Source organism: Hyperolius riggenbachi, chromosome 1 (assembly GCF_040937935.1).
Source record: "Hyperolius riggenbachi isolate aHypRig1 chromosome 1, aHypRig1.pri, whole genome shotgun sequence".
Lineage (NCBI taxonomy): Eukaryota > Metazoa > Chordata > Amphibia > Anura > Hyperoliidae > Hyperolius > Hyperolius riggenbachi.
Window position 1 is genome coordinate 256,999,280 of NC_090646.1, and position 15,940 is coordinate 257,015,219.

The 15,940-nt window shown below is 39.9% G+C and overlaps 1 protein-coding gene across 9 annotated transcripts in view; it reads right to left on the reverse strand.

Moving 5' to 3' along the window:
- Positions 1-1,142: 1,142 nt before the first annotated feature.
- The window catches only part of FAM13A (family with sequence similarity 13 member A), a 397,958-nt gene continuing 383,160 nt past the window's right edge, over positions 1,143-15,940 (reverse strand). For all 9 annotated transcript variants that reach the window (XM_068233233.1, XM_068233239.1, XM_068233222.1 and 6 more), the window contains 3 exons: positions 15,092-15,288; positions 9,797-9,898; positions 1,143-8,721 (listed from right to left, as the gene is read on the reverse strand). In XM_068233233.1, coding sequence (XP_068089334.1) covers positions 8,598-8,721; positions 9,797-9,898; positions 15,092-15,288 — 423 coding nt within the window. In that variant the 3' untranslated portion in view covers positions 1,143-8,597. The remainder of the gene's footprint in view (positions 8,722-9,796; positions 9,899-15,091; positions 15,289-15,940) is intronic.

Sequence of the window (15,940 nt, forward strand, 5' to 3'; positions counted from 1 at the left end):
AGGATTGGATTATCTGTTTATAATCTCCAAATATATATTGCATCTCATATTGAGGAGAAACTGTATTATACTGGCTGAGGATGTATAGGTGCTGGACTGGCAAATGGCAATCAGACCATTCTACCCCCTCTTTTTTTCCTGCCTATAGAGAGAATTGTATTAAAAGGTTTTTAGAGATTTACGTAAGAAATGTTTTTCTAAAACATGACTCCTTGAGTGTTTTTGGTTTGCAGATGGGTTCTGCTTTTGTTGTGTAGTCTTTTCTCCATACCACAAGGCTCCTCATCCTGAACATCAGCTTTTGTCACATGACAGAGAGAAGGCACAAGGAGGAGGAGCCCCGTGGCATGGAGAAAAGCCACTAGACAGAGGACAGATGAGAGAGCTCTACTGCCAACACTCTGTGTTGGTCATTGCCAAATCGAACGCCAATAGCAACGCACGCCCAATCAGCCACTAACTGAGCAAAGCTTTCCATCTAGCGAAATTGGCAGACAAATGACAGCGCTCAAGGCTGCACCTGAAATGAAAACGTGACCCGCGTCACCGTGGGGAAGTCCAATAGGGATTAATCTGTGCACAAATTATTTACTGAAGCTAACACCCTCCTTTGTTTACCTGTTTGAGTGCTAGTTGTGTAATATTGTCCAGTTTTTGGAGCTCTGCACATCCATGCAGATAGATCGTTTGGGTACAGCCTCTGTATGAAAGCGCTGCCGTGTCTCCCGCTGTACATCTAGCGAAATTGACCAAACTGATTTTAGATGGAAATGAATGGATTAGACATTTGCGACATTGATTTCCAGCAGATTCGAATTTGCAAGATATTGACGACAAAAAATGTGTGTGTGTGTTGTGCATGGCCAACTTTATAATTCCATATAAATTAAATTAATATAAACATATTAAATGATATTATATTTATAATCTATTATATTAATTATCTAATTTATATTCTAACGAGACTTGCTTTATAGATAACATTCACCTATTATGACTAGGATGGGCATTTTAGTTCTAATGAGAGCACCACTATGGCATTCATCTGTTCCATGACTTTTTTTTGGGTTGGGGGTGGGGGGGTTGGAGGTTAATACATAAATAATCAAGCTGTTATTCAGTATTCTAAAATTCACCCATAGTTGTTGCATTGAAAAATAGCTTTTATTTTTTATACAAAATACAAAAAATGTACACTTTTTTCGGATACATATACAAAAGACAAGTCTATCCATTCCATACAAAACAGCATGAAAATACTATGAGCATGGAACTTGTAGATTGAAAATGTACACAGTACTGTACAATTATTGTGCAACATACAGAATTGTCAATGCCTGTTTTTTTAATTTTTATTTTTTCTTATCGAAGCATTAAAATCACCAGTTGCTATTTGAATTTGCAAAACATTTTCCATCTAATGTAAGGTGTATACATATATGACCCCAAGCACATTAAGGTATTTATACAGCATATGAACAGTCGGATGTAGTCCTGCTTATAATGGGGATAGATATCACACACATTAGGTTTTGGCTGACAGCTTTGTACAATGTCCCCTGACTATGATGTGACATCAGAGAACCACATGACTCCTTCACCTGTGTTACTACTCATCTTCTGTACACCTTCCATTACCGCAGACTTGGCAAACACCACATAAAAGACTTTGCCAGGCTAGCAGAGTTAGCAGTCCTGATTTATTCAAGCGAGAGGAACAAAGCATCAACAAATCTGCACTGGATTTGCCAAAAACAGACTGCTACTGGTGGTAAAGGTTTGTCAGCCTCATTGGAGTCATATTAGATCTCAGGTTTGTAGGATTGTCTTGGGCCTCCGCTCCCCTACAACCTCAGTACACCAGGGCCTGTAGATTCTATTTATTATCATATGAAAAAAAGTGTTGTTTATGACCAGCAGCACCCAGTCAGATAAAGCCACAGTGCACAGCAACAGTTATACCAGACTGGCTGCTACCGGCAACTCCTGAGATATATGGTAAACTTGCTCACCTACAAGCATGTCTTAATCATTGATGCAAGAAGACAGAACAAACCTACATCATCTACAACTATTTTGGCCCCAGATGGTCTACATAGTACTAGAAGAGAGGAGATACAGTTTCATCTATTTAAAACAACTTTTCAGCACTCGGCAATTTAAAAAGTACAAAAAAATAAGTACTATCAAAATCATTTTGAATATTTTCTTGCTTGCTGGAGTCTTAAAAGACATTTTATTGACAGGTTTGAAAAGCTCACCTAGGAGAAAACTCAGGAGAAATCATTAATTTCATATGGGCCAATCTGTTTTACTTGCTTCTAGTTCTCCTTCAGACATACTAGTCTCTCACCAAACTTAGAAAGTCACTGATGCAGATATACTGTATACAGGTCAAAAGCTGCAGATGGTAGTCAGAACTGAGCAGGAGCTGGGGAAGGCCCTGATAGCCAGGAACTAGCAGCTACTTAAAGAGACACTGAAGCGAAAAAAAAAAATTATGATATTATGATTTGTGTGTATAGTACAGATACGAAATAAAACATTAAGATCAGATACATCAGTCTAATTGTTCCCAGTACAGGAAGAGTTAAGAAACTCCAGTTATCTCAAGTGTTTTCTTTTTCTCTGCCAGAGGAGAGGTCATTAGTTCACAGACTGCTCTGAAAGAATCATTTTGAATGCTGAATGTTGTGTAATCTGCACATATTATAGAATGATGCAATGTTAGAAAACACACTATATACCTGAAAATAAAAATATGAGAATATTTTCTTTGCTGCTAATCTTCTAGTAATTATTCATAGTACACAACCAACTCATTATATTATATATATTTTTTCGCTTCAGTGTCTCTTTAAGTCAGCAGTGGCAATATTCTGTAGGTCTGTCATTGTATTATTGCCTGAAGTCAGGGATTCTCAGCTGTGGTCCTCAGGATCCATTAACAAGTCATAGTCTACAGATTCTCACCTAGAGACACATTTTTTTTAAAGCTAGGGCACATCTGATGGATGATTTAGTATTTATCAGATCAAAGTGAGCATGCTCAACCCTCAAATGCTTTCCTACAGCCATATATTGCATCAAGCAACCAGCAGGGGCAGTAGTGAGACTACTACAGACTTACATCTGACAGGATTACAAGAGGTGCAATGCTGCACCCAGCTAGAGGATCACCATCAGACATACTTACCTGCTCTATAGCCCAATGGTGGGCGGCTGAATTATAGTGCCAAATAAGTGTCAAGAATCAAAACCCAACACTACTAATAATATCTAGACCAGTCTGAAAGCATTGTGCTTTCAAATTAAGTGCACATTGCCTTCAATAACTCCATGCTTCAGTAATCTCCAACCAGTAATCATGACAGGGCTTTGACAACTGTACTTCTCTATTTATTCCCTGATGTAGCAGGAGAGAGGTGGCACAGAACACTGAGGGGAGTCCAGCAGCATGGTAAGCATAGAAAACTCATGGGAAATAGCTGGCTGGACACTCTGAATCCATATAGAGTGTTGGTAATATTTTAGCTGGATTACCCAAGGAACTGACATTTTCTTGGTTACGTTTTAATCTGTTTAACTTTTTACACTGCTAAACACGAACTAGCTAAATGGAAAAGTTGGACAGCACAATAAAGTGACTTTTTGAAGAAAAACAAAAAAACCCACAACTGTAATATTAAAGCTAGATTTGCATCAATGCTGTATTTTACACCACAACATGCAGTTTGGTAATAGCCCAAGACATTATATTTGGGCATCTGGCAAACTATGAGTGCAATTCCAGCCAACAGATTTTATTTTGTATATTTATAGTTTTGGACAAAGCAGAGAAAGTTTGAATCCTCTGCCAGGACTAAACTTGTGTCTGTATCCCCCTGATTTTTTCCCTACTCTCCCTGTCACTCCAATGCCCAGGGTTCCAGCTTCCACTCTCAGAAGTAAAGTCTCCATTTATTCCTAGAGAAGATCTGCTATAAAGCCAGTGACATTTCTTTTCAGCTTGTTAATAATGATCACAAATATAGATAATGCAGAGCAGAGACATGGTGAGGTCATCTCACAAAACCCTGGAATGCCACAAAGATAAGTGGGGATGTGATACACCCCAACAGAGAACACAGGTAGCCATGAACACCGGATAGAGCGTCTATCCCTTCCCCACCTTGCCGAAACGAATACAAATTATTAAAGTATTTCTTTCTGCATAGCATTCCTGTAGATGAAAAGGGCCAAGGACCACTGGCTTATGGAACTGAGGCATGTGGTTCCAGTTCTCTCTTCAGAGCTGGCAGATATAGCTTTCCATGGTGTAGCTGGTTACATAAGGGATATCTGACTTGAGGATAGACCACGATTATTAAGAAATGTTGCCGTTACAGGACACCGTCATATGTGCAACCGAGTCTAATGCTAGATTTGTCATGTTCTGCTTATTGGGCTAAGCGGAGCTAGTACGGTTGAGGTAAGCCAGTGTGAAAGTACATAGGGATCAATTATCCATTCCCTGCAACATCTACAACTTAAGCATTCTAACTGGCTGAATAGTGTAAGCATATTATAATTACAACTAGCAGTTTGAGAGGGTGCTGTCCACCCAATCACGTTAGAGGAATATCACTATGGACTTTCTTACTGGCTCACCTCAACCATACTAGTGCCAGTCAAGCGCTCTAGATTATTCATAGATGGGGTGCTTCTCATCACTGTGTAATACAGCAAACAGAGACATTCCTGGTATTATTTCGGCACGCTCAGCTTCATCTTTCTATTGTAATACATGCCTTTATAAACACAATCCTGCAAATTTAAGCTAAAAGGATTAAGTTATGAAAAAAAAAGACATCTCTAAAAGAGCCTTTTGAAAAGCCGATCATATTTAAATGAAAACAGTAAAATCTAAAAGTGGATTAGGAGAACTTCATCTTCAGGATAGATTCTTGAAGAAACCAAACATTTTTTCGAACTGAATTTCTATTTCCCTCGTACACATATTATGGGCTTTAAGAACTAGCAGTTTTTACGTGAATCCTTTAGAAGCAATATTAGGTGCACATATCTTCCTATCCACCATCAGCAAATGCATATACAAAATCTGTTTATTCAACAGGGCTAAGAGCAGTGTACACAGTCCAGTAAAACATATCAACCAATCAGAATTCATTTTATACTGATTGCTTGTTATGGCTTATTACTCCATCCAATAAGACTGTGTCCCTTTACAAGCACTGTTCATAGTGAAACACCCAAACGCAGTGTGTTCAAGATTGTCTGGCACTATGTCCATGTAGAGAGCCTACACTCTTATACAACCAAAAATATACTCACACAGTGATAAAACATCTACCTGAGACTTTTTCAAAAATACGTGTATTCTAAATTTCAGTAAAGCAATAAAACCCCCTCTGCCCAGTCTGTGAATTAAAGTTACCCCGTGCACAATAAAGCAGATCAAAAAACAGTTACTGCAATCCCCATCAGGTGAATCTACTGCTTTCCCACTGCTTACATGAAAATACGGACTTGTCTGAAAGTCGATGTTTGCATGGGCACACCCCTTTCCTCCCACATACCAATGTATGGCAAATTGCTGGCAACAAGCACAGCCAGACAGTCGGCATTTATATGCTGTAGTAACTGCTGTTTGATTGCCCAGAGGATTACTTCAGAAAGAATATCATCTAGTTGCAACCTTAAGATTCTTTTGAAATGATTTTCCATGAATACAAATCAAGTATTTGGTATATAAAAATAAGTAAGAAATGCACTTTAAGAAATAAAATGTGTTTCCAGACTCGCAGATTATTCTGTACGGTGCCAGAGAGAGGTCTGGTCAGGTAGATCACTACAAGTAACCCTTCTTACATAATCTTACAATGAGCAGGTCACAGAGCTGACACAACCATATATTCTGCCCATCAGACTGTAGCAAGCAGTTACCAGGGAAACATGCTGTGAAGTCAAGCTCTGCTACCTCACAGCTACAAAAATACTTTAATGCTCTATAGACCACACTGTAATGCACTTTCACTGGAAGTGGGGAAAAACCGCCCCTGCCCACACTTCTCTTCGTATAATATAATCCACTGGTCAGTGATCGGCAGCAGCTTGCGTACATCTGCATTTTCGGGTTTCATTCATGCAGTGTCCTTCTGGAGGACTAAACAGGCAGAGGCTGCTGAGAACACAGATATCCAGTAGATCAACCTAAGCTTCTCTGCAGGTGTGTGGATCCATGAGCCTTTTATTATAGACAACTGTCGAGTTAACAACCCCTTTCCAACAATATTCTCCATAAAAAGATAGGCAAGGTCTAAATCTTCATTATAAAATTTGTATTTTTTACAAATGCGTACTATTAAAAAAATGAGTGTAATAGCCTGGCTGTTCGTTATAGACTTAGTTGTCTTTTCGACAAGATAAAGGACTGACAGTATTCGCCGTCCATTTCTTCCAGTTTTCATAAAAAGCATTTCTTCTTTTAACTAACGTTTATTTAAACAGACGTCAGTGTTCCAGTTCAGTAAAATTGAAGTGAACTGTTAACACAGACAGACCATCTCAGAGCAGTGAATACACTGTATATTTTCACCGGGACACACAGAAATCGTATGAACCACTGGTGACCCTACAAGCGCAATTACTCTTATTTTATAACTAGGCGCAAAGAGCAACTGTGTTACCCATAACACCAGACTTGAGCAGGTTACTGTAATCAGACCAATGAAAGATGTGCAATTTTTATTTTTATGGGTTTTTGCACTTTGCTTTGTTCAGAAAGGCCACCATACCACATTTGTAAAGTCACATGAAAAGCCAAAAACTCCTGAGAATGGAATCAGTAACAATTCATTATGAAACTATCTTTTGTTTTTTTTTTAAAGGGAAATTCCATTTTCGTTCCAAAATTGTCATAAACCCAGATTAGCACTGCATACGTATTTTTGTAATGTAACATGATGAATTTCTTTTTCAATTTGAATTTGCCAAGATCTTTGCAGACTGCTAACAACACTTCTTTGCAACAATATTCAGAATACAGACTAATTACAAGCTCCCAGCAGGCTGCATGAGCAATTAATTGCACAAAGCAGGAGCCTTTGTTAATCATTTTCAATACCTGGGATAATCCAGTGACTTGAAGGATTTTTTTTACACCATTTGCCAATTTCTGATGGGAACACCCTGATATGGCTGTACAGTACTTTATATTTACATCAGAGAAAAATAAGCTAACAAATAATATTTGCCATTAATCCCTGCAATATAAAGAGCTGCACTGAATAAATTTTGAACTAGTATGGAATTTTCCTTTAAGTATCTGCACATCAGTTTTTCATATAACAGATCTATCAAGACGACTCTGTCCTTTGTGCGAACTCCGTCACGATGATAGAACTGTATCATCATTCTTGCCTAAGAGACCTTAAAATGTTGGTCAATAAACCCACCAAAAAGGGCTATATATTTTTGTATTTACACGATTTGCATTAAAAAAAAAAAACAACTTCCATACACACTGACTGTACTTGAACTGCGATTATTCTCAAACTAGTTAAATCTCAAATACAGATGTATTTTTGGTACACAAGAGTCCACAGTGTTGCTCTTAGAGATGGCAGAATTGGAATAGTCACAAGTTTCTGTACAGTAAAGATTAAGCAGTAGGTGCTGGTGTCCCATGTGGGTAGGGTAAGCCCTGGTGATTAAGAAGAACATGAAATGTCAGAAGACAAGAGAATAACCTGGAATCAGTTTCTAGCAATGGATCACAGGAGCCTGGTTAAAGCACAGCCGTACTGGAGATATTGGTAACATCATAAATTACAAAGTATAAAGAACAAAGTGCATGCTGCAGAAGAAAAGGAGCAGACAGATCATATACACTTGTAGCCCCAAAGACATAACATTATGTCATCCATTAACTGATAGGGTTGGTAGTAAAAGCTCATTTAGCAAAGATGGTTTATTTGACACCAATTCAATTGGTATGAATTGGTTACCAGAAGCTGCTCATTGCAATATGTCTCTGCACAGGCTTCTTGGCCTGCTCCATTTTCAAAGTAAAGATCTGCTTCTGAGAGGATCTGGCTTAGTGTTGTTCAGTCAGAAGTCATAGATCACAAGTAGTGATGAGATGAGGTAATAGCTTGTCGCAGATATGCTTTTCATAACTCGGCTTAAAGCACAGGTCCATGTCCAAACAAGCCATAGAGCAGTCAGTATACTGGAAACGGTCTGAGATCACTGACCAAAGTAGACTGGTTCATGGATTGAAGCAGATGGATAAGAACCAGAATTTCAGATATCAGCTATCATTTTAGGTCAGGTTTTGTGACTCCAGATACTGTACATGTTTTTCATCCTTATTCGTACCGTTCAATAGGAGTGTACTTCTTACTAGATCCAGCCAAGCAAGACAGACACCTCTCAAGACACCTTGTGCAATTTAGAACTGGCCTTCCATTCTAGCAATGTCTGTTTTACATGCCTAGTTCAACACATTCAGAGAATTTGGGTCCTTAAAGCAACCTGCTTATTCTCAGCGGCTTAAGTCCTGAGACAAATACTCAAGATTGAAAGAAGATTCTTTACACAGTTTGTGAAGCACCTCGCTTGCTGATTAAAACTTCCAGCAGCCGTAGCTTGGCCTTCATGTGTTTATATTCGCTGTATTCTTCTGCCATTGGAGTGCGATCTTCCTTCTGAACATATCTGTAGAGACAGAGTTCATACTTAATATACAGCACTCAGGTACCCACACAGACCTAATCTAAATCACAGGCTGTAGTTACAGTGGCTAATCTTTGACAGCAATTACTCCTCACATCCCACCCTTTATGCAAATTAGTCTCTAGTATGAGAAAATTTTATTAAAATGTGCTGCTAATCATTCAATGCCACCACACAAGTCTGCAGTGTATGGGAAAACATTTGCTATGCCAAGAAACCGCTCACATGTATGTTCTACTAGTATAAAAGTAATTTACAAGATCATTAAATGGTTGGTCCACCCAAATACTTTGAATACAGGTAGATGCCATGGAGCTGAGTTAGTCAATAGGCTTTTTGTCTCAGGGAAGCCAATTCTAGTGTAAACAATCTTAACTGTGCCCCCACCCCAGCAGTATTGCATTACTACATCAAGAAAATGACATCTTTTATTTTCTAAAATACAAAATAATAAAACCAAGGCAGATAATAAACTCTAAATTTTTATAATTACCGGTAGACTGGTTCTTTAATATTTATATCTGCCAAAGTAATGCCAATTTCTAATCCAAGTACAAAACGGGGTGAATACAGATGCCACCACACAGTTCTGTGTAAATCCTGGTTAGACACAGCATGCAAATTTCCTGTTTTCTGACTCTATAAGAAATATGTGCATGACAAGCTAAATAAAAGTGTAAACCTAATTTACTGTTACAATGATTTGAAAAGACGCGAATACGGTTTTAGTTAGAGGGCAAGAATGCTGCAATGAACTTGTGAAGAGCTTCAACATTGTTATCACCTGGGGCTATATAACTGAAGAGCTAAAAGAAGCAGTAATACAAGATAGAAAAACATAGCGAACAGCCTTACAGTTCTGTGGTGACAGATGAAACAGAAGCCTAAAGCCTACACACTGCTGAGGAGGAGGGGGGTAAGCAGTACAGAGACCCTAATTAGAATTTACATGCTGTCTACACTGACTAGAGTGGAAAGTTGTTCAACTGACAGTATGGGCTGTAGCACACAAACAATGAAGTCTGAAAGTGTAGTGCTTAACATCGTATTCGCTCACCTTCCGTTTTGTCTAAAAAAGTTGTCTTCAAAGTCTCGAAGCTTTTTCCTGATCCTCTTTTTCTCTTCCCTGGCTTCTTGAAGCTGTTCTATTAGTTCTGGCCTATATGCAAAACAAGATGAATCCAAATTAGTGCATAAATTCAAGCAATGCAACACAGCTGGGTTTTGTATATTAAACCAGGGCTGTGGAGTCTGAGTCGGGGCAATTTTGGGTGCCTGGAGTCGGAGTCGGGAAAAAATGCACCGACTGACTCCTAATGAATTTAAACTGTAATTAAAATAGAAAATATGATAAAAATGTTCTATTTCTCAGATTATAGTCATCATAAATAATTTATACATACAGTATTAGCTGTGCTTGGTCCACAAAAATGAAATAAACCAATCAAAATTAGTTACTTGTGCTGCTTCAATAAAGCAGTCCCCGTATTTTTAAAGTCAGATCTACACATCTGATTGTGACTGTATATATGATGTGTACACAGGAATCTCTTATATATACTAAATAACATCTATGCTGTAAGTATAAAGCCTGATGTGTAGCCGTGTCACTAATAGAGATGGTCAATGAGATGGAAATAATTCTGCGTTGATTCTGATTTATGCAAATGTATGCACTCTCTTTGCTCATGAAATCAAATAATTTGATGTTGTTAAAATTTGGTTTGGTGACTACGAATTAAATGGTACCTGAGAAGGATGAAAAGAAAAGTTTTATACATACCTGGGGCTTCTTCCAGCCCCCTTCAGGCTAATCAGTCCCTCGCTGTCCACCTCCACCACCTGGATCTTCTACTGAGTCCTGGTAATTCAGCCAGTCAGCGCAGTCCGGCCGCATGCCGCTTCCACAGCCAATAGTGCTGCGCAGGTGTAGTATGCTCCCGGCGGCGGAGTGTGTGCATGCGCACTACGCCAGACTGGCTCAAGTACCTGGACTCATAGCAGAAGATCCAGGTGGCAGAGGAGGACAGCGAGGGACTGATTAGCCTGAAGGGGGCTGGAGGAAGCCCCAGGTATGTATAAAACTTTAATTTCATCTGTCTCAGGTTTACTTTGTTACACAGTAGTACTATACTCTACATATGCACTCCCCACAGAGCTGCAGGGAATCCACTGAGAATGTTGTGCACAATGAACATAGAGATGTTGTCTATCACCCATAAACCTGGTTCAGATTGTGCATGAAGAATGTGTAATAGAGGAAGAATATCCTTATTCCCCTGCAGAGTACCTGCACATCACTCTTACATGTACCCACAGTTACATTGCCTAGGGCCTATTAGATGTTCTTTGTTCCGGTCTGTGCCTTTTACAAGTACTCTTACCAAGGACTAGTTTTAGTCTATGACAAAAGGGAATAAATATGGCAGTCTCCATAGCCTTCTCACTTCAGTTGTCTTTTAAAATTCCTAAGCGTTGGCAGTTAAGAGACAAATTTCATGTTACATACTTTCAATCAAAAAGATTGTAATATGCAAATTAGAGGCGTCGGAGTCGAGGAGTCAGAGTCGGAGGAATCCTAAACTGAGGAGTCTGAGTCGGAGTGGGTGGATTTTTGTACCGACTCCACAGCCCTGTATTAAACTAAATTAAGATGACAGGCAGCATCTGGTAGTACTGACTGAGCCAACAAGCACTAGGACTCACAAGATACCCCTGCACCATGAAGGCACAGTTGGTTGAGAATATTTTTTTTTTCCTGTTTTTTGCCCTCTTAACCTAGGTCCATATTCTGGTAAAAAATACAATTGATTGTGATATGGCCAGCTTAAAGAAAAAAACCTAAAGCGACCCTAAGGTCCCCAGTTTATCTTACCTGGGGCTTCTTCTAGAACCCTGTAGTTTTCCTGGTCCCTTGCTGTCTTTCTGCTCTTCTCCCTCCAACCCCTGTGCCCGTTTGAGATCTCGCATTGCTGAGAGCATTCTGCGCTTTTGTAGTTCGGAAAAAAATTGCAACTGCTCATAGGCAGAATGCTCTTGTCTACGAGAGTGCGATCATGGGGCCGCGTATGCGCAGTCACCTGTGACTGGCTTAGTCATCCAGATATCAAAAGGGGACAGCAGCTGAATGGAACAGCGCAGAAGGATGGCAAGAGACCAGGATGACTACAGGGGGATGGAAGAAGCCCCAGCTAAGTTAAACTGGGGACCATAGTGTTGCTCTAGGTACTCTTTAAACCTGCCTTGTCCAAATAGTCAGCATGTGGAGGGGGAACCATCACTTACAAGCGTACATGTAAAAAGGGCGCTGCTGTAAAAGGGGAACTGGAGTTAGCCGCTAGTAGAATATAGCTAAATTGAATGGATAGGTCTGCACCACCAAAGTGTAATTAAAATCTCTTTATTATGTAATAGCCCTTTAAAATGCTTTCATAAAGGCCGCAGAAGGTTATAAGCACAAAGGCACAGTGACAGTCCCGCTGTTTCAGGTGTTAACCCCTTTTCAAGCAGCGCCACAGTGCATACAACCTGAGAGCAAAAAGTGCACAGCTTAAATGGAGCTCTTGGAGTGGAGGGTATAAGCCAATCGCAATAAGCCCCGCCCCCATGAGACCTGAGGCTTACAGATCTTGGCACACCACTGTATTTTTTACCCAATCATTGGGACAAGGGAGACATTTTGAATGTTAGTTTATCTCCCTCTGAGTAGAATACAGGTAAAATTACAGATATATTAGTTAATTTTGATCTTTAACCAATATTTTACTATGATCTATCCTAACATTAACTTATCCTGACATTAACTTACCCTAACACGAGTCCTCCCTCTTGATGACTGACCCTAATTGACGTCCGCTGGCAATGCCAAATCCTAAGGACACCCCCCCACCACCACCACACACAATGCATAACACTAAGGACACCCCTGCTCCCCACAATTCTTAACACTAAGGACTCCCCCGCTGGCGATGCCTAACCCTACTCCACAATATTTTGGGTACGGCCATAGGCGCCTGTGTTAATAGCTGTCATTAGCAGCCAGAAGTAGTAATTTAGAAACTGTTAAATAGCGGGTGCCTATAAAAACTTTGGCTACAAATAGCAGGCGGAGACTTTTTTTTTATACCCATTTTGGACTTACACTGCCCCTGTTTAGTCACTTGGAATATTTGAAGATTGGGTATGTAGGGGTGGATAATTTCCTCTGTTAGACTGACTACTGATGAATATATAAATATTTTCACTGGCGCTTTACAGCCACCTGGTACTTTCTGTTATCTGCCCCATTCCTTGCCAAGTATCCCTCCTCAGATAGGGCTCCTGACAACTCGTGTGGCATAAAAATGCGTGTAGTTGCCAAGAGACTCACGAGATCAAGCCCAGCACTACAATGCTATCTGCACCTTTTCATAAGATGCTGAGAAAAGCAATGACTGAATGCATCTATTAGTAGCAACATTTATAAATGGGACATATGATTTCACTGTACCTTGTAAATGAAAGTCCTGTTTTAAAGAGACTCCGTAACAAAAATTGCATCCTGTTTTTTATCATCCTACAAGTTCCAAAAGCTATTCTAATGTGTTCTGGCTTACTGCAGCACGTTCTACTATCACCATCTCTGTAATAAATCAATTTATCTCTCTCTTGTCAGACTTGTCAGGCCTGTGTCTGGAAGGCTGCCAAGTTCTTCAGTGTTGTGGTTCTGCTATGAACTCCCCCATCCAGGCCCCTCTCTGCACACTGCCTGTGTGATATTTAGATTAGTGCAGCTTCTCTCTGTTCTATTATCTTTTACAAGCTGGATAAATCCTCCTCTGAGCTGGCTGGGCTTTCACATACTGAGGAATTACATACAGGCACAGCTGTCTGCACTCTGCAGGAAGAAATAGCCTGACACTTCAGTGGAAGATAGCTGCAGGGGGAAAGAAACACACAAATTATCTCTTTGAGATTCAAAAGGATGGCTGTATACAGCCTGCTTGTGTATGGATGTATTTTCTATGTGTGGACATACTGTACATCAACCTACTTCCTGTTTTGGTGGCCATTTTGTTTGTTTATAAACAAACTTTTTAAAACTGTTTTTAACCACTTTTAATGCGGCGAGGAGCGGCGAAATTGTGACAGAGGGTAATAGGAGATGTCCCCTAACGCACTGGTATGTTTACTTTTGTGCGATTTTAACAATACAGATTCTCTTTAAGCATCTAATGATATTTTTAAAAAAATCTGATACAGAAAGGCACGTTTTTGTGCAACAACAGAAATGCCACACACAAAATGTCTAAAAATAGGGCAATGGGATACAATTAGCCAAATATTTGATTACTGACATGATCCACAAAGTCCCACCTCTAACAAAACACAGTTTTAATTAATGTCCATTTAAAAATCAGATCAATGAAGCCAAGGCTACGACCATACCAGTTGTAAAACTATGTTAAGGGTTGAATGAATGGAATATTCAGAATGTAAAGTTTGTCAGAGTATACAATTATCTGTCACTCATTACATATAAATGTACCCCCCAAAAATTCATAAGTAATCTGATGAGGGAAGCATGTAAAAGTCTTCAGTGTATAAATAATACTGACCTCTGGACTCCCACTCTGTCAAAGTGCCCCACTATTAAAGTACCATATTTTTCGAAGATGCATTTTTTCTCCCCCAAAAATGGGGAGAAAATGTCACTGCATCTTATATACCAAATACACTTACGAATTCCCACCAATACAAACTACTGACCAGCCACAATGTTGGGGACTCCCTGTATCGTGCCAGTGTCCTCCTCCGCTTCCTCTGAATAGATGAAAGCAGTAGCAGGGCGATCAGAGACCTCTCCTTTACCTCACTGCTCCCCTAGTGCTGGCTTGTGCTGCTGATGCGATTAACAGAAGCCAACACTAGGGGAATAGTTAGATAGGAAAGGTTTGATGGATTAGGCGAGATGTGCTGCCACTGCTTCCATCTATTCAGAGGAGCGGAGTACGACACGCGGAGAGCGGAAGAGACATGGTGAAAAGCACGGACATGGAGGACAGGACAGGAGGAGAAACGTGGGACAGAACGGGAGACAAAGGTGATAGAAGGGGAGACATTGGGGACAGGAGACATGAGGTACATGGGGGACAACAATTGGGGGACATCGCCACCAGGTTTAGTATTTTGTTCCCCCCTGGTTTTTGTCCTCAAAGCTAGGTGCGTATTATATTCAGAAAAATATGGTAATTGTGAGCCTACATTTCCCCCCTCTTGGCACAAGCACAGTACTGTAGTTTAACAATTAATGAAACTCAGGCATCTGGGCAGTAATAGGATGGAAAAAGGGCACTTTGAAAATTCAGCTTACACAGAGGCAGCGTGAAGATTGCCCAGTCCAAGATCTTGACTACTCTTTGATGGGGTCTGGTCATCAACTGGAGACACAAAACCATCTGCTTCATCCTCAAACTGATCGAAGAAGCTTTTTACAGTGAAACCTGGCTTCATGGTCACTGCAAAATCTGTATTAACGTTGCTGTCTTCTTCAGATCCTTCCTCTTCCTCCTAAAAATACAACAGTCCGTGGTAAAATAAGGTTAACATTAACCATGAAATAGATGAAATCTTGGGGACTATAAGAGCGAAAATACCAAAAGCTCACTTCAAACCAGATTAGTATATTACCAAACACCAGCACACAGCAGAAACACAATTTCTAACATGCCAAAAAAATCCTTATATTTTATGTAGCCAAAAGCAATAGGCGTGTGACAAATGATGAAGCACTTTAAAATAACAGTTACTGCACATATCATATACAGTAGAAAACTGGTAATCATGACCAAAGTGTTCTCACAAGACATGCAATGAAGGGATATTGAGCACTTTATCGAAGCATGCTCCAGCCTTTGAACAAGCATCTCTCTGGCCAACTTTGACATCAGCCACGCTGAACGATATGAGAACACCGGGCAAGGTTGTATACTTGTAGGTGAACACATATGCCTGTGGTGTACAAAACAGCCATGGATGACATAGCTGACAAAAGGAATCCAACTGTTTGAAAATGCAGTCTTCCGAACGCTTAAAGTGGAAAGAACATTTTATAAACATGTAAATTCACTCCTGTGCCTCCTACTTATCAAATCAAGAAAGCAGAAGAACTAGGAAAGCAGGTTAAACTCAAATATGCATTTGTGGGTAAAATACCACACAA